At 44.6% G+C, this 20,369-nt stretch overlaps 1 protein-coding gene across 9 annotated transcripts in view; it reads left to right on the forward strand.

Moving 5' to 3' along the window:
• Positions 1–333: 333 nt before the first annotated feature.
• The window catches only part of LOC135895915 (elastin-like), a 97,097-nt gene continuing 77,061 nt past the window's right edge, over positions 334–20,369 (forward strand). For 6 of the 9 annotated variants that reach the window (XM_065424156.1, XM_065424158.1, XM_065424157.1 and 3 more), the window contains exons 1-2: positions 337–423; positions 10,592–10,649. In XM_065424156.1, the coding sequence (XP_065280228.1) occupies positions 379–423; positions 10,592–10,649 (103 nt within the window). In that variant the 5' untranslated portion in view covers positions 337–378. Of the gene's footprint in view, positions 424–10,591; positions 10,650–20,369 lie in introns of all 9 variants that reach the window. The other 3 variants (XM_065424163.1, XM_065424162.1, XM_065424164.1) reach the window with 3 other exon arrangements.

Below are 20,369 nucleotides of genomic sequence, written 5' to 3' on the forward strand. Positions count from 1 at the left end.
CCGCATCAAGCGGGGGAGCTAAAAAATAAGAGGTTGAGAATCGTGTGCTGTTGATCGCCGTTTAGGCTTTGTAAACAAATCCATGCCTATCCCTATCAAAACAGTCTATACGAACTGTCTGCGCCTATAAATATAGTTTGAAAACCACAACCGGTTGTAATCAATAACATAGGTCGTATCAGCAAGTAACAGATGCTTATACCGAACGTCCTGACATAAAAAATCTAAAACAGCTTTTGCTTCACGTTTTCGTGCATAATCACGAAATCCTCAAATTCTATCCGAATTATGAAGATGACGGTGTATTCTGAGCAAATTGCAGGACAGCAAAGACGACAAAGACGAAGAAGAAACCGAAGGCCCAGGGAGAGAATCAACATGGCCGGATCTTCGTTTGTGGCGGGAATATCCGGCTTTTGTGCGGTAAGCTTATGGTATTTATTCCTTCGGTATCGATGAGTTCTGCCTCGCTGCCAACAAGAACCAAAACTACAGCCTGCAAGGAAACCTGCGAGTTTTCAGATTTGCATAGCGCCTCGAAGTATATGAGTGCTAACGTTTGGATCACCTGGAAGGCACGGTGTAACGGCCTAATAAAATTTCCTGCAGAAGCGCTCAGCGAGGACAAATAATCGGGGTGAAAGTTATAGCTACTTATGAAGCCGCTGGTACCAGGCAAGACCAATGACACGCGGCGTCAGGTTACTAAACAAAAATGGCTGTGGCTTAGCTAAGGTTACGCCCAGGATGCGAAGCATACTAGCCTATAGTTTAACGCGACAGCGTTAAGGAGCTCGTGTCGCAGAAAAGCCGGTGTCGTCGGTGTCGGTGTCTGCGGCGTTGCATTTCATGAATAAATCGTTGTCGCGCCGAACGCTGCGTTGCTCGACGCTCACCGCGTCCGATGCGGGGGGGCGACGCCGCGAGCGACGGCGCGAGTTGGAGCCCCGTTTCTCCTCTGTCGTGACGTCACGGTGTCACGTGGTATTGAAGGCGACACCGCCGCGCCTGAGGAGCTGGGTTGAGCTCTAGTAATATGCTTCGCATAAAAAACTCAGTGCCCTTCCGGTTTGTGAAGAAGGGTGGCCAGCGAAGCTATGTATGTGGGCCCCTTAATGGCAAACTCCACCCTAGCCGCGTCTCGGCCCGGCATTGCACTATGTTCCAGATCGGCGAACGTAGGGGGATTGCTTAACGCCTGCTCCACCTCAGGCACAGGTCTTCCCGGCATTACGCTATCTCCGGCATCGGCCCACGTATGTGGAATGCTTAACTCCGGCTTCACCTCCGCCGCACTGTCTTCGGGATCGGCCAAAGCAATGACGTCTCATTGTAATAGGACCGCGTCAATCACGCTGCATACTCAACGGAACGAATGCTGGTGGTGTATCACGCGGACGCAGGAGGAGAACGCTCGAGTTTTGTGGCGGCACACGGACACGATCCTGGGGGAATCAGTCCTTAACAGCTTCGCTGTAAACTTGCCGATCGCTTCAGCGGATGTGAACCAAGTTTTTTTTCATGTTCTGTTGATTCATGAGCGCATTTGAGTGGCTCCACTATCCCTCCCGACTTGTCAGCTTTTCCACCTGGTTTCATTCGCGAGCATGGAGCAAGACAGACAAGAGTACCCTTTCGTCATGTACAGTACATCCCTTTACTGACCTCCCGATGGCAAATTCATGGCAGAGTACTCAATAAACAACCAAATTCAACACTGACCGCGGTAAGCGCTGAGTAAAAGTAGCCGTGCAGCGCGGCAACTGAGTTCTTCCGGTGAGTCCATGTCCTTTCACTCATAGAAATATGGGCCGCTCGCTGCTCACTTTAGCAAGCATTGAACAGCGAGGAACTCAATTTCATAACGTCTTGTCGCGCGCACTGGGCTGCCGCGTTTAGCGGTGTCGAGGACTTATTTCTACCAGGAATAGATTACGGCAGCTCATTCTTCATATGGTGTACTACTCGCTTGTGCTTCCTTCATTGTCTGCGAGGCGGCAACATATTTGGGCCTATGTTCTAGTTAAGAAGCAAATATGAGACATTTGTACTACTTGCTTTTTTTTCCTTCGTGCGTTTTGTTTGAACGTTACAGTAACACGAATGCCAATTACTATTTAGGCTTTTTAAGTAACTCGTTATTTATTTTCTTGATACTGCGTTTATACTTCGATATATCTTTTGGGTTGCATGGTAATTGCGCCGATGTTGAAATACGGCCCTTTAGGAATGTATTAGGTGCGTGAGACTTATGCCACCGGCCATTGCAAAATGTTCACTTGCTGCTACTAATTTTATTGTACCAAGTTTGAGCTCTTCTTCATTATGTCTAGCTTTCATCAACTGCTCTCAAGCAATATCCCCCCCCCCCAAATCTATCAACCTCGGAGACCAGGACGGTTTTTAATAAATCAGTAGATAAATTTACCAGGAGAGGAGGAGGAGAAATGTGGGAGAAAGTGCGATCGACAGCGATAGGAGTGTCCGGTAGCTGAGTTCTTTTCTGACCGTGACAAACATGTTTTTAAAAAATGAACCCGTCCTTCGTCGTGTTCGTGGGATCACTGATCATCCGGGAAACGGCAGCGTTATGAATTGAGTGTACCCTACAACATTTCCAACGTGCGTCTGTCCATTGCATTCCGTTGGCAAACCAGGCAGGCGACGCTGTTGAGGCGACGAATATAGTGTGGTCCTTCGACACCACGTAGAGCCATCGTCCTAGGATCTGTTAGGTCAGTAATGCCTTGCTCCGGGCCTTTTACAACGTAGTTACTTCGCGGCGAAACAATCAAAGCGAAAAACGGGGCATGTATTTGTTTAATATATGGAGAAACTCTAACGTTCCTGCCTTGAACGGAAGCTTCGTGAATATTTGCCGAAGCCTCGCATTTTGCGTATTTACATGCGTTAAGAAAGCTTCGTGATTAATTTCCCCGGTGTTTTTTGCTAACAAATTGAGGCAGCTTCTTCATACCTGTTGAAAATAAGGGTCATGTCACAGACAAAGATGTCACAGTTTCGCCGCAAGCATGAATCAATGAATGTGATAGCTACGTGTTTGAGTATTACAACAAGTGTAAGACTCGCGGCTGCAGCGGCGATATGAATTCAAGTAGACGTAAGCTGACCGAGTAAAAGCGATCTGTTGTGCTAGTGGTGCACTGCTGTATTCCTACCATCTGGTAATTTCGTCTAGGTTTCTTTAAAAGGCAATGTCTTTATAACCGACTTTACCACCACTTTTTGGCATCGGGTATGTTTCAAACATTTTGCTGGGCCGATCCCCGACGTAACTAGTGCACAGCTGCACCTATAAAATTACTTAATTTTTCCGTTTGAGCTCTGTTATTGTTTCATACTTTTAATGTTTCATGCCTGTGAAGATTTTACGTAAAAGGCATGCGATTTTGGTGTTTTCTTTCCTCACATTTCTTCGTGGCCTAATAATCTCTAAATTCTGAGAAACAATTTTCACAAAGTTTTGAGACCTGGTATGAGCAACTTAACAATAGGACGGTGTGCCAATATAACCGGCATACACCGCCTGTCATATAGCATGGCATGGCATGTTGCATGCATTTGCCTAAATATATACAGAACGTTACGGCGACGCCGCCAACGACGTCGGCGGCATCGGCAAAAAGATCACTTGGAGTGTCTTTCTAATTGTTAACGAAATACAAAGAAGGCAGAGTATGAAGTGTGCGAATATATGGGGGTATTAGCAGTATTATACGGGTTCAAGCACTGCGGAGCGTTTTGAAGTTGTTTCATGAGCTGGACGAGATTTACGCTGCGGCCCTGGAACAAATACAAATTCCCCCGAGTTCGGAAAATTGAAATTTGAAAAAAAGGAATATGGAATAAAAAAATGCATCCCAAGGGAGCTCTAGGTTACGCCAAGTTTATATTTGGTGGAAACAGGAATCATTGTAGGTATAATGTATAGTGAAACTTCACTGTTAGTGCAATAATTAGTAGCACAACAAATATTTATTGAACCTATGTTATTACAGTATTTTTCGACGTAATAGTTCTGCGGGAACCCGCAAGGTGGAGAGAAGTTATTATTAAAGGGGAATCAGGCATCCACTCGTTCGTAACAATTGCTGCAAAGGAAACCAATACGGGTTCCTCGAAAGAAAAGCCTCACAGTTGAAGAAAAATGCGTCCGGGTGTGGGAAACGAACCCGGGACCACCGCCTTTCCGGGGCAGCCGCTCTACCATCCGAGCTGACTAGGCGGCTAGGAGATGGCAGGGCGAAGTCGAATTTGTGAACAACTCGAAGCAAAGGGAAGCGTTTGACGTGATAGTTCTGCGGAAACCCGCAAGACGGAGAGAAGTGATTAATAAACGAGAATCACACATCCACCCGTCCGTAGCAATTGCTACAAAGGAAACCCATACGGGTTCCTCGAAAGAAAAGCCTCACAGTTGACAAAAACTTGTCCTGGTCCGGGACGAATTCGCGAATATTTACCGAAGTGTTTCTCGCAACTGGTGTGGGTTTCCTTTGTAGCAATTGCTACGAACGGGTGAATGTCTGATTCTCCTCTAATAATTACAGTACTTTTCCTACGTTATGTCAAATACTTGGTTCATATGAATTGTTCCCGATGTCCGGCGTCTTCTATAAACTATTCAAGCACTTTGCTTACTTTTCATGAAAGTTTGGGCCACGTTATGAAATCTGTGTAGGCGAAGTTGAAATTATGTGGATAAGCCACGGCTTTAGAAGGAAATTTCATATTCTTACGTGGTAGTTACGGTAAAGTGAATGTCAATATTCTTTGTGTTTCTGCGGAAGCCCTCGATTTAGAGCATCCTTTTTTGTCAAGTGAACATATTTGTGAACATTTTTTTTTGTCGTATGGGAGATGCAGTTAGAATTCCTTGCTTTGTTTTTTTCTTTTCTTGGTCAAGTGAACATGTTCGTAGGTATTATACATAAATAATTAGATTGATTTGAATGTACAGTGTATGTATATTGCTGTATGTGAATTGTTATAATGTTCCCGTAAAAAAAAATTGTACTTCGCAACTTACCATGTCGAAACTGTGCCTGCGTGAATTCAGGGTGTCTAGGGCCTAGTCAGGTGACCACATGTGTCACCTTTAGCCCTCTTCACCCGGACAACTGTATATTGTCTAAATTTCAATAAAGTCAAAGTCAAAGTCAAAGAACACAGTAGCAATGACGAAACTGTGAATGATGAATATAAACTTTTTGTTGGGCGACCCTGTGCCCACAATAACAGACTACACTGAAAGCGCAACGATAGCAGTGAACACAGTCGGTGATCGTAGAAATCTGGTCCGCGGGTCAAGCGCGTCAGCTTTTATGCACCAGTCATCGAACGCTCCATAGTAATCGCTGGTGTTCGCGTGTCTTACAGAAAGTTCTACACCATTCGCGTCGTGCATACATGAAATCAGATTACACAATGTTCGGTGACGACAGACAACGGATAGAACGATCGATAATATTCGTAAAATGTCCGATACATGCAGGTGCGTCCTGCGCTGTGCGATAACATTTGTTAGGCGTTGAAAAGCGGTCGCCCGAGAAAGATGAAGAAGTGCACGTGTCAATATAAGAAAGCGATCCTGGGCGTTATTAGTGTTTTACGAGAGATGCAGAGCTTCGTGTTTCGCCCTAGCAAAACAATAAGTACCTCCGAGATCAAAAATCACGACAGAATGCTATAGCAGATTTGTATGCGAATTCAATTGTCTGTGGATCAGTAACAACCTTTTGTAATAAAAGAAAAAAAAACAACTTATGAAGGCCTTTGAAAGCGTGACATCTCGTTAAGGTTTCAAACGGCGAAACAAATGCAGGCATGGTTATAGAGTATTGAATTTCATTTCCAGCAACTGAAGCTTTGGTGCAACTGCTGCAAAGAAACAGCGGGGTTTTAAATTGGGCAGTCAGATTATGCAAGGGCACTCAAATGTGAAACGTTTATATGGTCAGCATTATATGGTCAGCTGGTCAGAACACTCCATCTGAAGCCACAAAGCCCCTATTAAAAAACACGGCGAGATTGCGCAGGTTAAGCCCATTCAGTTGCACGGTTGATAGCTGCCATCTGGATACATTAACATTAACATTAACATACATTAACAGACAACCCACTGTCCTCCATAGCAATAGAGGCGCCGGCGCAGAACATTCCACGAAAACGTGCGCATGCGCCATTCTCCGTATGCCGCAAGTACAAAAGAGGCGTTACACCTACTTCATGAATGTATAAGCCTATACTAAAAGGGGGATAGCAAGCAGTATGGGACGCCCTGGTGAACATACGACCATTGATTTTGAAAGGTGACTAAAGAGGCCGAAAGCGAGAGGATGCATTGAACCAATACGAAGAAAAAGTGTGCTCAACGGGAGCATCACTCAGAGTGGGTCGCCCTAAAAAAACTGCCACGCAGTGAAGTGGAATTAACGCTGACAGAGCAAGGAAAGACGACGACAGATGACAAAACAGCAATACGAACGACGAAGACGCCTTACGTAAAAGCAGCGCGAGTTCAAAAAAACTGCCACGCAGTGAAGTGGAACTAACGCTGACAGAGCAAGGAAAGACGACGACAGATGACAAAACAGCAATACGAACGACGAAGACGCCTTACGTAAAAGCAGCGCGAGTTATGCGTAATGGCAAGGCGGGACTACGAGCACGCGTCAAGCAGGACTATACCTCAGAAGTATCCCACAAAGCATCAAAATACAATAATATTGGGGGGCAGGGAAACCGTCACGAACTTGTGGCACTATGATTCAGTACACGCGAAACCGTCATCACGGTCGATCTGTATCTCACTAGCTGCTTCACATAGCCGGGTGCGGTAAGCGTGTCCAAAAACTACCGAAATAAGCTACAATAATGTTGGGGCTCATAGAGAGGTCACAAACATTTCCCAGTATGAGTCATTCACTCAAGTTACCTGTGCCAGAACGGCCGAGCTATTTTTCGCTAACTTCATCACTAGTCTCGGTTTTGTGCAGCAAGCCTAAATCTGTTTGAAATGCGTCGCGGACTGTCAAACAAAAATTCTCACTTTGCCTTAGTCCAATAATGCAGTGGTGCCGCGTAGAAATGAAGAAGGAGCGCAAGAAAACGCCGGGAACCCAACAAACAGGCTACGTCCAAAGGATACGGTTCTGCTTTTTGGTGACTTTAGTTTTCCGCAAATCAACTGGACTAACAATAGTGCTTTAATCATAGGCAATGAAGCTGCTAAAGAATTTGTTAATGTGTGTCTTAATTTCTGTCTAACTCAACTTGCGCTAGAGCCTACGCGGGTTACAATAGACACATCTAATGTACTCGACCTTATACTTAGCAGCCATCCTGACAGTCTATCATCAATAACTTACCTCCGTGAGGTAAGTGACCATAAAGTAATCCATGCCACCTTCACATTTCAACCCATGCGACAACAAAAATCCAACAAAACTGTATGCCTATATGATAAAGGGAACTGAGAAGCTATTAATTACGAGTTGGGTGACTTCTTTTCATCATTTGAGACATTATTCCATACGCTTTCGCCTCAAGAAAACTCGACACTATTTACAAACAAAATTAATGAACTCGTAAACAAACATCTACCAAGAATAACTATGCACACTAATCAAAATAGGCCATGGTTCACCAGAGCACTAAAGAAGCTTGAAAACTAAAAGAAACGTCGCTTCCAGCAAGCCACGCACCTTCGAAGCACCGAGGCATGGTCAAAATACTACATGGCACAGAATGCCTACCTGAGTGCCCTTCGCACTGCTAAAAATTTTTTTATAACGTCGACCTACCCCAGCTCTAACCCCCCACCCACCTACCCCACTCTAAATCCCCAAGAAGCTCGTACTATCAGCGTGACGAATGCAGTAGGCGACACCACCACGGACGCCGAGTGCACTGATATATTCAACACAGCATTTTTTTCCGTGTTTACAAAATAAACTACCACTCCAGACTTTCCACTACCTACTCAAATACCATCGCATACGCCACCCATTGTATTTTCGGTAGAGGGTATACTATCAATCACTGAAAAAAAAGACAAATTATGTACGTCTTCTGGGGTAGACGAAATTAACTCAAAGATCCTAATTATTACTAAGCATATATCCGTGGCATGTTTCACTCTGTTGTTCTCGCAGTCATTGTCTACAGGTGCTTTACCGGATGAATGAAAAGTGGGAAAGGTCGTTCTAGTATTCAAAGCAGGTAACAAAGGCTCCCCCTTAAACTACCACCCCATTTCGCTAACTAGTGTTCCTTGCAAAATCATGGAACATGTCATATACTCGCATATCATGAACTTTTCAGACTTGGTAAACTTATTTCATCCTTCTCAATACGGTTTTCATAAAGGGCTTTCATGCGAAACGCAAATAGCTATCTTCCTTAATGATCTCCACGTTAATCTTGATAACGTTCAAACCGATGCCATCTTTTTGAGCTACTCTAAAGATTTGGCACAGTGTCTCATAGCCGCTTGCTACTAAAATTATCCAGATGGAACTTGGATCCTCACGTAGTACAAAGGGGAAAAGAATTCCTTACTAATCGCTCCCAGTTCGTCCTTGTCAATAACGTCTCCTCCGAACCCCTCCCTGTCACTTCAGGTTTCTCTCAAGGCTCAGTCTTAGGACCGCTTCTTTTCCTAATATACATCAACGACCTTCCACCGCATGTTTCTTGACCTATTCGCATGTTCGCTGACGACTGTGTGGTTTATCCTTCTGTGACTAACATCTCTGACCCAGCATCTCTCCAGAATGACCTCAATAACGCGCAAGACTGGTTCAACCGTCGTCAAGTGGCCTTGAACCCTAATAAATGCAAATTTATTTCGATTTCCCGCAGATCGTAATTCTTATCTCTCTGCTTACACAATTGCAAACGTCGCAGTAGAATCAGTTCTAGCCTATAAGTATTTAGGCGTAACCCTGTCCCACAACCTTTCCTGTAATGCGCATGCGACTAACGTAATTTAGTCAGCGAACAAGATCCTTGGGTTCATGAGGCGTCACCTTCGTCATGCTCCACTGCACGTCAAACTACTCGCATACAAATAATTTTCAGACCACAACTGGAACATCCCGCCGCCATCGGGAACCCTGATCAAACATATACCATCAATGCACTCGAGTCAGTTCAGAATCGTGCGACTAGATTCATCCATTCTTCTTATTCATATAGCATCAGCATTTCACATTTAAAAGCACAATCTAGCTTGACATCTCTTGCGTTTTGTCATCGCATCGCCACGCTCTCTTTTTATCACAAACTGTTTACAGCTAACTAAGACGCTCACCTTACGTCATGCCATCATCTTCACGCATGTCACAGTGCACCAGCCATCAACTCCAAGTTTCTCGTCCTCGAACACGAACTGTCACTTTTCAATCATCATTTTTTCCTCGAGTTGCCAAGGACTGAAACGACCTACCCATTAATGTCGCTGCCATCACATGTCATTCACAATTTCTAGAAAGTGTTGAAACTTGTATTTCATTGTAACACCTGCCTTTTCTTGTGTCCACATGTTAACCACACCTTATGTAATACCCCGAATGGGGTGTTTAAGGTAATAAAAGGAAATGAAACGGGTTGCATCCAAAATGGACGGGTCGCCAAACAGACGAACTTAACATGCGCAGCCGGCATCGCTCGCTTCAGTGGCGCGTCTAGCTGCGCATGACGCATCATGTGGTGCGTCTGGCGCTCCGCTAGCTTGTTGCCAGGTAACACAACAAAAATAGGTCGAGAAATATAAGTTCATTTACGCGCAAAACTGTTTAGTTTTAGCGGGAAAGAATAAAAAATCTGAAACGTTGTCTATAGGTTCATTTCACTTTTTTTTTCCGATGCTCGCGTCAACTAATGGATTGGATTAACACTAGGCGTGACGTGTTTCCTATTGCCAGTTTTCGCCGAGTGTCCCTTCTCGTTGAATGTCTTTCTCTAAGCACACAGGGTATCGCCACATCTGTATACCGCCGTGACGACACCTGCATTGAGCTACTCGCGCTAACGTCCCTTGAAAGGTCATGCCGCTGCCTTCTAGCTACCCCATGCATTTCACCCAGACTCCTCGTCGCCATATTACCTGATGCAATATTACCCGACGCATTGATGCTACGCCCCTGAAGTGATTTTTTTCAACTGATGCTTTTTGGTTCTTAGTTACTCGCGCACTGACCGTCTGACCGGCTCTTCTAAAGACACAAAAACATGCGGGTATGATTGGCCGCATGTTGGCATGTATGATTGGCCGATTGGTATGGTTGGCCGCTCGACACACCGCACACATGACAAATTGGCTTTATGTAAAGCCACCTGTACTGCCACTTCAGATGAGCTGGTCAATGACTGTGTTCTACGGAATTACGCGGTGAAATAAAAAATACTGCCTGAATATATTTCTGACTGCAGCGAATGTGCCCCGTAAACCGCGTCAATCCTTCAATAAAGTGAATAGCCGTATGCAACCATTTGTTATTGGCTTACATTGATCGCCAGCGATTCCTGCAAATTTTTTTAACAATTTTTATTATTGTCTTTTCAGGTTATCAACGCATTTAGTATACTGATATATCTGCTAAGTATTCGTGCTAATGACTTCCGTAAGTATCTATACCTGCACATGTCGACGTCATATCTGATTTGTCACCAAAGTGTTTTCAGAAGCAAAGAGCAGTACCATAATATTATGTTGCAGTGTGAGAAAAATTAGGTAGCACACTCTAAAAACTAGGGAGGGTATCGCAGGAGTGAAGCGGCCGATTTACTCTTCAAAGTGTTGTTTCACTCTCGCAAAATGTCGCATGGAGTGAAATGCATTGCCCACTTTGTCAGCAAGGAGAGAGTGAAATGTGCTTTTCACTCTGCCCTTCTGAGAGAGAGTAGAATGCCTGTCCTTGTCTTGTGGCAATAGAGACCAAAACGTAGCGTAAACTTCTGCTAGCACTGTAGTTGGCCGGCCCCAAACATGGCGATGTATCACTCACGCACGCTGAGCAAAGAACACACCGTTTTGCTTCTAAGAGAACAAGCAGCCACAGATCAAAGGAACGCGGAGTGAGCGCTCTACTTTTTCAGTCGGAGTTTCTCCATCGAGTGCGTGCTCAACATCGCGGAACAGCACAGCACCGGAGAAAGGTGATCCATCCAAGCAGCAACGAAGCCGATCCAAGGGAGATCGTGTGTCAGCCACCTCGCGTCGTCGCGAAAACACGACAGTCGTTCGTCATTCATTGGATATAGCAAGCAATGCTCCATGGTAAGTGAATTCTAACTTAGGTGCACATCCTGCCTATATAACATGCTATCGCCAGAAAGTCGTAGCGGCTCTTAGACGACGCGATTGACAACGGACTAGACAAGCGCTATTTTTCTCGATGTAAATCGAAAATGCCAATCTTCGCGATAACTGGATGTGATTTTATCATTTGCCGCCATCGGTAAGAGCTTTGAAATCGCAACCGCTGCTAGAACCATGGTATGTTCAAAAAGACGTGAGGTGAGAGGACACTTTAAATGGTTTGTTCGCCAGCCCGTGATTCCGAGCCTATGCGGAGCGTGCTTGGCGTGCGTTTTGTGTGTTTCAATTTATTCAATTTGGCAGCCTACTCCGTACGGAACGCTGTTGAATTAAGGAGTCACATAACAGATGGCATCATTTTGCTGGCGGCATGCTTTAGTTATAAATAAGCCGCGCGCTTGACGGTGTCTCGCCCATGGGTTATCTGCGACCTCTGAAGTTACGTGCAGCGCCAGTGTTAAACTTTGCCACAGGCATTCAGCTGCATGCTGCAAGAGGTCAGTTGGGCGCGTTATCTTGAACTTACTGAAAACGCGTGAGGAAACCATGTTTTAGGCTGAAAAAAGTGTAAATCCGATATAAGCGTTCTTGCTCGTGACAGCTACAAGCGATGCGATGGAGATGACTGTCGCGTTCGCTCGTCGCCTAGAAGCCGTACTCCTTGCGAGCGACGATTTTGAGCGACGTCTCGCCGGTGTTGCCGGTATGAGGGCTGCAAATATGCGTCGAAACTAGCGTACGTGACGCGTGCTTTAGTAATTTAAGTTGCCGTATTTTACTATAAAAAGTAGCATAAAATATTTCCGAAGGTGTTGCAGTAGGTTCCTATCCTTGACACACATTAAAATTCTATTGTTTGCTCGTTCGGCGCGACAATCGGTAGTATTTAAGCTATGTACATCCAGTTGCGGCTTCGCGCTATGGGCTGGTCGCTCATAGCACCTCCAGGAAACGCGTGACGAATTCGAGATTTCCAGAACCGAGTGATCTGTTCGAGCGACGGCCCGTTTTGTCGCTCGAAGCCATCGCTCGTCGCCGTCGCGTACTAAATCTCCCTCATGGCGTTGAGCCCTAAGACGGAACTGTGTTTGCTCATGTATTGAAATGGTGTGATTATAGGTCTGATTTTGTCTCCTGTTGCGGTTTTCAAGCACGGTGCGAATCTAAAATGGTGCTTATGTCTACGAACTCGGTGAATTGTCAAGCAGCGAGTTATGCATCAGCATCGAATATAACGGCTGCTGTGTGGAATTACAATTGTAGGGCCGCATTGTATACGCTTATTGTTTTGGACATGCCTGTGCGTTTGCCAATACGAGTTGCTGTTTCAGAGTTATGTCATATGAACAGCTAAATCAGCCTTCCTCTGGGGTTATAAGCGTAATGTGTGCATCCTGCTACTGCATGACACATTGAAATGTATTTATCGCTTTAATTTAGTGGAGAAATAAAGTATAAAAATAAAACGTTGCTTTGGTTCCGTATAACCAGTCGTCTGTCGTACACAAGACAAAGATTGGTCTAATAGACTAACTGCGGTCCAACTGCAACTTTTACATGCCGTCAAGGATGTAAAATTCTAGATTTAAAACTGCAGCAGTAGTCGAATCTGTCAAAAATGAACTTAATTGCGCACCTTATAAATGAAAATAAGCTCATGACTTTTAGTAGCGTAGATGCACGCCACAGTGAACTTTCTTGTTGGTATTGAAATCTGAGTAAGCTTGCCATAACAAGCCTTCTGGCCCTTTCTTATAGGCACATCCAGTCATATCCATTGAACTGGAGACCATATTTTCATCCCTACTGATTATCATGTTTGCAGATATGATCCTGATATTATGGCTTGAGCAGTGAAACAACGAGAGATGGTGCGGGCGGCACACTGGGCACGTGCTTAGGATGTGTCACAAGTGGTGTTTGTGACACACCAGACTAATGACAGACTTATGACATCTGACAACGACCAATATTCTATTTATTAGTAGTAGTATTTTAACATTGGTGCTGAACGAGAATGAACTGTCGGTTATTTGTTTTTTGATCAAATTTAAAATTGAAGTTTGGCAATTGAGTGTTGCAGCCATTTAGATGTCTCCATGCATTTCAGTAGGGAGACTAAGAGCTAAGACTTTTGTTTAGTGCAATGACCTTACTTCTTGACTGCCTTGAGCTTTTACACCGTGTCCTCGTGTTCACTTCTGCACATTATATTTTTCAGGCTCCAGCTTTATATAACGCCAGAAGGCAGTTGCCAGGACGCAAGGATGTCAAAGAGCCAGCCCAGCGCGACTGCATGAAGTGGAGAGGAGCGCACACCAAAAAATCAAAATACACTGCCATGCGATTTGGATGAGAAAACTAGAATGTGCGTATAATAGGTGTGCCATTTCACTAAATGTCAAGAAAACTTTCAATATACAGTATGTCACACCAAGCTAGCTAGACATGCGGCCTCACATGAGAATATACAACACATTTCTCAATGCACTGTACTCTCAGGAACATCCACATGCTGTGCAGGACGTTATCAAATGAGCTGCCATCTTAGAATATGGCACACAAAACGTTTCTTTCACAATTTATCTACATTACCAGCCCCATGATCAGCACTCATCTGGTAACATCTTCCATATACGTGCATGCGTTTTGTACTAGGAATGCGTTTGCTGACCAGTAATGTGGTGCATATTGCTCTTCTATCATAGTGTCAACTCCTTGTGAGTTTGCACACGTTTGTTCTGCTTAACTTTCCATTGTACACTTTATTTTTGAAAAGAAGAATCCAATTGAAATTGAAGGATATATCTACACTGTGATACTGATGAAACTTTAGAGAACATACCTATATTTTTGTCAAGATTTGTTCTAAAGCTCATGGACATCATTGTAATCTGATTTTATGTGTTTGTCAGTGCGTTTCTCAAATTAATATTCAGTTGTCTTGTGACTGATGAATAAACATTTTGACATTTTAAGAGAGAAAACGTTTCATTTGAGTAACTCGGCGTCTAGAGATTACATCTCATTCACGAAGCACAAGTGCAGGAGCTGCTTATGAAGGAATCAAACATTCCCCCCATGTAATTATTGCGATTCCCTTCTAACGAGACCATGGATCTACATCGTGATTTCACACTATTGGGAAGAGTACTAGCACTCTAATAGGTGGAGTATAAGCACTCCGTTTGGAGGAGTAGAAGCACTCGGTCTCGGGGAGTACTATTACCCCTGTGGGGAGATTATTAGCACTCTGCCGAAGAGTACTAGCACTCCCTAGTGGTGGAGTAACTAAACTCTGTCGGGAGGAGTTGGCCTTCTCTCTCTCAAAGTGGGTCAATCTACTTTCGAAAAGAGAGTGAAATATTGGACAAGCAGATACTCCATCAAAGAGTGTGCCCGGAACTCTTTGTTTTTAGAGTGCACCGACCAAAAGAAGGAAAAATGGAATGACGCAACGTCACTCCATCTTTATTTTTTATTTTTCTTGTGGTCGGTGGCAGCTCATTGTGAACAAGACTCGCGTAGGGGAGCCGAAACGTCATTCGGTTTTTTTGTCGGTGCTATCTAATTTTCGTCATGTACTATACCGAACAGACGGGTTTCCGTCAGACCCTTGACTTGAAACATGTTGCAGGGTCGTATTGCTTCAGCGTGCTCTCGTGCTTATGCATTGCCCTGATTGCCCTGGCACTTCGTTCACTCTGAAACGCCAAAGCCCATTATTAAACTTGGTTTGCACGTAGTGCGAGGACGATGGCAATAGTACCCGCCGCGGTTGCTCAGCGGCTATGGTGTTAGGCTGCTGAGCACGAGGTCACGGGATCGAATCCCGGCCGCGGCGGCCGCATTTCGATGGGGGCGAAATGCGAAAACACCCGTGTACTTAGATTTAGGTGCACGTTAAAGAACCCCAGGTGGTCGAAATTTCCGGAGTCCTCCACTACGGCGTGCCTCATAATCAGAAAGTGGTTTTGGCACGTAAAACCCCATAATTTAATTTAATTTTTTTAATGGCAATAGTTCACGGAGCTGTAAGCATAGTTTTCAAGCGACGTCACCCACGCAGCTCTTGCCCGTGGTGTCTGTGCCGTGTCTGAGCAGCCAGCGAAGACGTCTGTCTGTGCACGATGTTATCACGCTTACATTGTTTTACTTTTTGACAGTGGCCGTCAGTCACCTGATCGTATCGCTGTTATCGATATGTTTCTCGGCGCAAGAGGCACCTGTCGTGTTGTCACGTTTCTTATGCAGCCTCTAGGCGCGCTAGTACTACAACATAGCGGCCGCGAAAACTCTTTAGTTGAAAGCAAGTAATATCCTGAAATTAATGTGGTATCAAGAAAAAATCATTTTCTAATATGTCCCTGGCTTACGTATTTGTAGACTTCGAGCAAGCGCTGGCTCCATATGCGTAAACGTTTTTTGTACCTTCGGGATGTTCAGGATACTTTTCTGCACACAGTTTGCCCCGTACGACTGGCCAGCGTTCTGCCCCAGTTTGTCGTCTCTTCCAATAAAATGCAAAGTCCAGTACAGGGTTACCATAAAGAGGTTGTTGAGTCGTGTCGCTTTCCTGAAGCACGATTTTCTTTGGAATTTTTAAGCACTGTATCCCGTAAAAAATTGCATAACGATTTATGCGATCTTGTTCTCCCAATTTCATTGAATCGGACTCATTTATCTGGGGGAGCATGAAGAAAAGTGGTGAAACGAGTAAAAAGCATGCCTGTGCGTCCGGGAGTGAAAACTTTCTTCTTTAAATTAAATTGCGTAATGCGATATAATTTGATAAATTCTTCGAAGGCTTTTGGCACCATGTAGTTGCCTTCCAGCAGGCGTCGCCTAGAGTCGTATTTACGATTGACTGATTTCGGATATAGTTAAATTTTGCATCCGTGATAAAGCGTCGAACCAGAAGCTTGGCTTCAGTGACGGCCATTCTGCACTGTGCAGGAGAACGACACTAAGTGAAACTCGTGCTTGTTGCAGGTTCGCCATTTCTTACTGCGACAGCAGTTTTATGGCCACTCCAGGTGCATTTCTGCCGTCGCCATGATGTTCCGTTTAAAGTCCGAGCAACAAAACCGTCCCCGCGCGCCCTACGGTGTTTGTGCGAGTGAAAGCATTCGAGGGGAGCCGATGATCGTGGCTCAGTCTCCTTCGCGCGAAAGAGAGAACGGTGCGCACCGTCTTCCTTCCCGCACATCATCCTCCTCATCGTCGTCGTCATAATCATTATCATCATTATCATCATCATCATCATCGTTATCTGCGTATTTTCTGTTCACTACACCACGAAGGCCCCTCCCTGTGACCTCGCATTACCCCTGCCCTGCGCCAACCGCTTCCAACTCGCACTCGCGAATTTGCTAATTCCATCGCACCACCTAGTCTTCTGCCGTCCTCTACTGCGCTTCTCTACTCTTGGCAACCATTCTGTAACCCTTGTGGGCGAACGGTTATCTAACCTGCGCAGTACATAACCAGCCCAGCACCATTTTTTTTCTCATAATGTCAATTAGAATATCGGCTATACCCGTTTGCTCTCTGATCCAAACCGCTCTATTTTTGTATCTCAACGTTATGCCTAGCATTCTTCGTTCCATCGCTCTTCGCGCGGTCCTCAACTTGTTTTCAAGCTTCTTTGTCAATCTCCAAGTCTCTGCCCCATATGTCAGCACCGGTAAAATGCACTGATTGTGCACTTTCCTTTTCAATGATAATGGTAAGCTTCCAGTCAAGAGCTGACAATGTCAGCCGTATGTGATCCAACCCATTTTTATTCTCTGAATTTCCTCCTCATGATCAGGGTTCCCTGTGAATAATTGACGTAGGTAAGCGTACTTTTTCACAGACTCTAGAGGATGAATGGCCAGCCTGAACTCTTGTACTCTTGCCCGGTTATTCATTATAATCTTTGTCTTTTGCATAATAATCTTGAACGCCACTCTTACACTCTCACTGTTAAGGTCCTCAACCATTTGTTGTAACTCGTCTGCAGTGTTGCTGAATAGAACAATGTCATCGGCGAACAGAAACTTGCTGAGGTATTCACCGTCGATCCATACTCCTAAGATTTCCCAGTTTATTAGCTTGAATACTTCTTCCAACCACGCAGTAAATAGCATTGGATAGATTGTGTCTCCTTATCTGACCCTTTTCTTTATAGGTATCTTCCTATTTTCCTTGTGTAGAATTAAGGTAGCTGTGGAATCTCTGTAGATCTATGTAGATATTTACGTAAGCGGTCTGTACTCCTTGATTACGTATTTCCTCTATGACTGCTGGCATCTCTACTGAATCAAATGTTTTTTCGCAATCTATGAAAAACCATATAGAGAGGCTCCTTGTACTCTGCGGATTTCTCGATTATCAGAGTGGTGACATGCATGTGATCCATTGTAGAGTATTGCTTCCTGAAACCTGCCTGTTCCCTTGGTTGACTCAGCCCCAGTGTTGCCCTTATTCTGTTGGAGATTATATTGGAGAATATTTTATTTATTTCTAGGAGTAAGTAATGGGCCTATAAATCTTTCAATTCTTTAATGTCTCCCTTTTTGTGGATTAGTATAATGTTTGCATTCTTCCAGTTTTGTCGGACCTTTGTAGTCGATGGACACTTCATATAGAGACCTACCAGTTTTTCAAGCATTTTGTCTCCTCGATCTGTGATTAAATCGACTGTTGTTCCATCTTCTCATGTCGCTCTGTCTCGTTTCATGTCTTGCAATGCCCTTCTGACCTCATCGCTAGTTCTAGGAGGAGTTTCTGTGTCCTGTTTATTACTGTTTCGAATGGAGTTGTTCTGAGGCCTCTGCGTATGTACAAACCAGTATAAAATTCTTCCGCTTCTTTTAGTATACTTTCGAGATCGCTGATGACGTTACCCTGCTTATCTTTTAGTGCATACATTTTGCTTTGTGCTATGCCAAGTTTCCTTCTACCCGCCATGGTTGCTCAGTGGCTATGGTGTTAGGCTGCTGAGCAGGCGGTCGCGGGATCGAATCCCAGCCACGGCGGCCGCATTTCGACGGGGGCGAAATGGAAAACACCCGTGTGCTTAGAGTTAGGTGCACATTCAAGAACCCCAGGTGGTAAAAATTTCCGGAGTCCTCCACTACGGCGTGCCTCATAATCAGAAAGTGGTTTTGGCACGTAAAACCCCATAATTTAATTTAATTTTTTAAAGTTTCCTTCTCACTGATTTCAGGCTGTGTCCATTTCTTACGGCTTCTTCAGTGTTTCTCACTTTACAATTTCTAATACGACTTATTGAATATCAGCTATTTTCGCCTTGCAGATGACTTTTGACAGTTCCGCGAATTCTACCTTGAGTTGGTCACTTTCATTCCTTGTCGTTTCTTTATTAGGTCCTTTGTTACTTGGGAGAGCTTGCCTACTCATTGCCTTTTTGCCGTACCTCAACTTCAGTTGTCGTCTCTGAATCCACCCTAGTTATGGTTCCACTCATTACCGCTATGTCATCTTCATCTCTCTATTCTAAGGCTGCATATTTGCTTGCAAGTACCAGCGTGATTGACTGTTTTTACTCTTACTGCCTCTAGGTTGACTTGTTTTTTCTGGACTAATTTTCACTACCAGCCTTCACTAATCTATGATCACTGCACTTTGCCCTACCTCTCCCTTCTACATCCTGCAGTATGCTGGGATCAGCAGAAAGTATGAAATTAATTTCATGTCTTGTTTCACCATTAGGAATTTTCCTGGTCCACTTTCTGTTGCTACGCTTCCTGAAAAAGGCGTTCAGTATTCTCAGGTTATTGCTTTCGGCGAATTCGACTGGCATCTCTCCTCTAGCCTTCCTAGAATCGACGCCATAGTTGCCAATTGTTTGTTCACCAGCTTGCTTGTTCCACACTTTTGCATTGAAGTCCCCCATTTCTACAGCATACTAAGTTTGCACGTTTCTCATCGCTTATTCAACAAGTTCAGAAAGCTGATCTACTTTATTATCATTTTGACTGGGTGTTGGAGCGTAGGCTTGAACTACTTTTATTCTATACTTCTTATTAAGTTTGATTACGACTACTGCTACCCTCTCAATAATGCTGTAGAATTCGTCAATGTTGCCCGCTATGTCCTCATGGATTAAGAATCCCACCCCGCATTGATTCTTACCTGCGAGACATCTATAGCGGAGGACATGGCCGTTAGTCAGTCCTGACTAACGGCCATGGATTAGCGGCCATAGAAACATAGGTATACAGTCCTGTATAAGCCTCACCAGTTCCTCAATTTTGGCTAAGGTAAGTGATATCACAAGCAATATCTGACAGTTCCGAAAATATTCCTGCTAAGCTAGCCTCACTCGACAGAATTCCGCTGTTAAAGGTTGCCAGGGTCAGTTTCCATTGGCGGCCTGCCCGGTTACGGAGGTTCCTAGGACCCTCTACTTCGTTACAGGTCCGACCGCTGCCTTGGTCAGCTGCTCCGCAGCTGCTGCGAGCTCAGGGCCATGGTTTATTTGTAGGAATCATGAAGGAGAGAGTGGCCGAATAGTGCACCAGGCCTTGCTGTAGTGTAGGCCTTGCTAATTTGGTTGTACCTGGGTTAGTATTGCCCGACTTGTTTTCTGCATCTTTTGCCGCTGACAGGCATCACTATAAGCCTACAAATGTTGTGCACTCGAGGAGGTAAATTTCAAGCTCACCATCCTCAAAAAAAAAAAATCTTATAGACGGATTGAAACTTCCGACTATGGCAACCGAGCATTAGACATAGCTTAGTCAGATAATACCACAGGCGGCGAGGCTACCTTATCACCCACAAGTGCAGCCCAGACGGCCCTACATGGCTAAAAACTTCTTTAATTTGATAGATGTGCTTTCGCTGATCGCGATGGTTAATTCAGTATAGAACGATTTCTATATGGTCCTGACCTCGGAGCTCCGGAATCGCTCCTGCGCAGACGGCCGTGAACTCGCGTAGGCAAACCCTACAGGCGTATCGACAACCACTCACAGTTGCGAATACATGCTCGTGATCTACAGGAGTACAA

The sequence above is a fragment of the Dermacentor albipictus genome, chromosome 2 (assembly GCF_038994185.2).
Source record: "Dermacentor albipictus isolate Rhodes 1998 colony chromosome 2, USDA_Dalb.pri_finalv2, whole genome shotgun sequence".
In the NCBI taxonomy this organism is placed as follows: Eukaryota; Metazoa; Arthropoda; class Arachnida; order Ixodida; family Ixodidae; genus Dermacentor; species Dermacentor albipictus.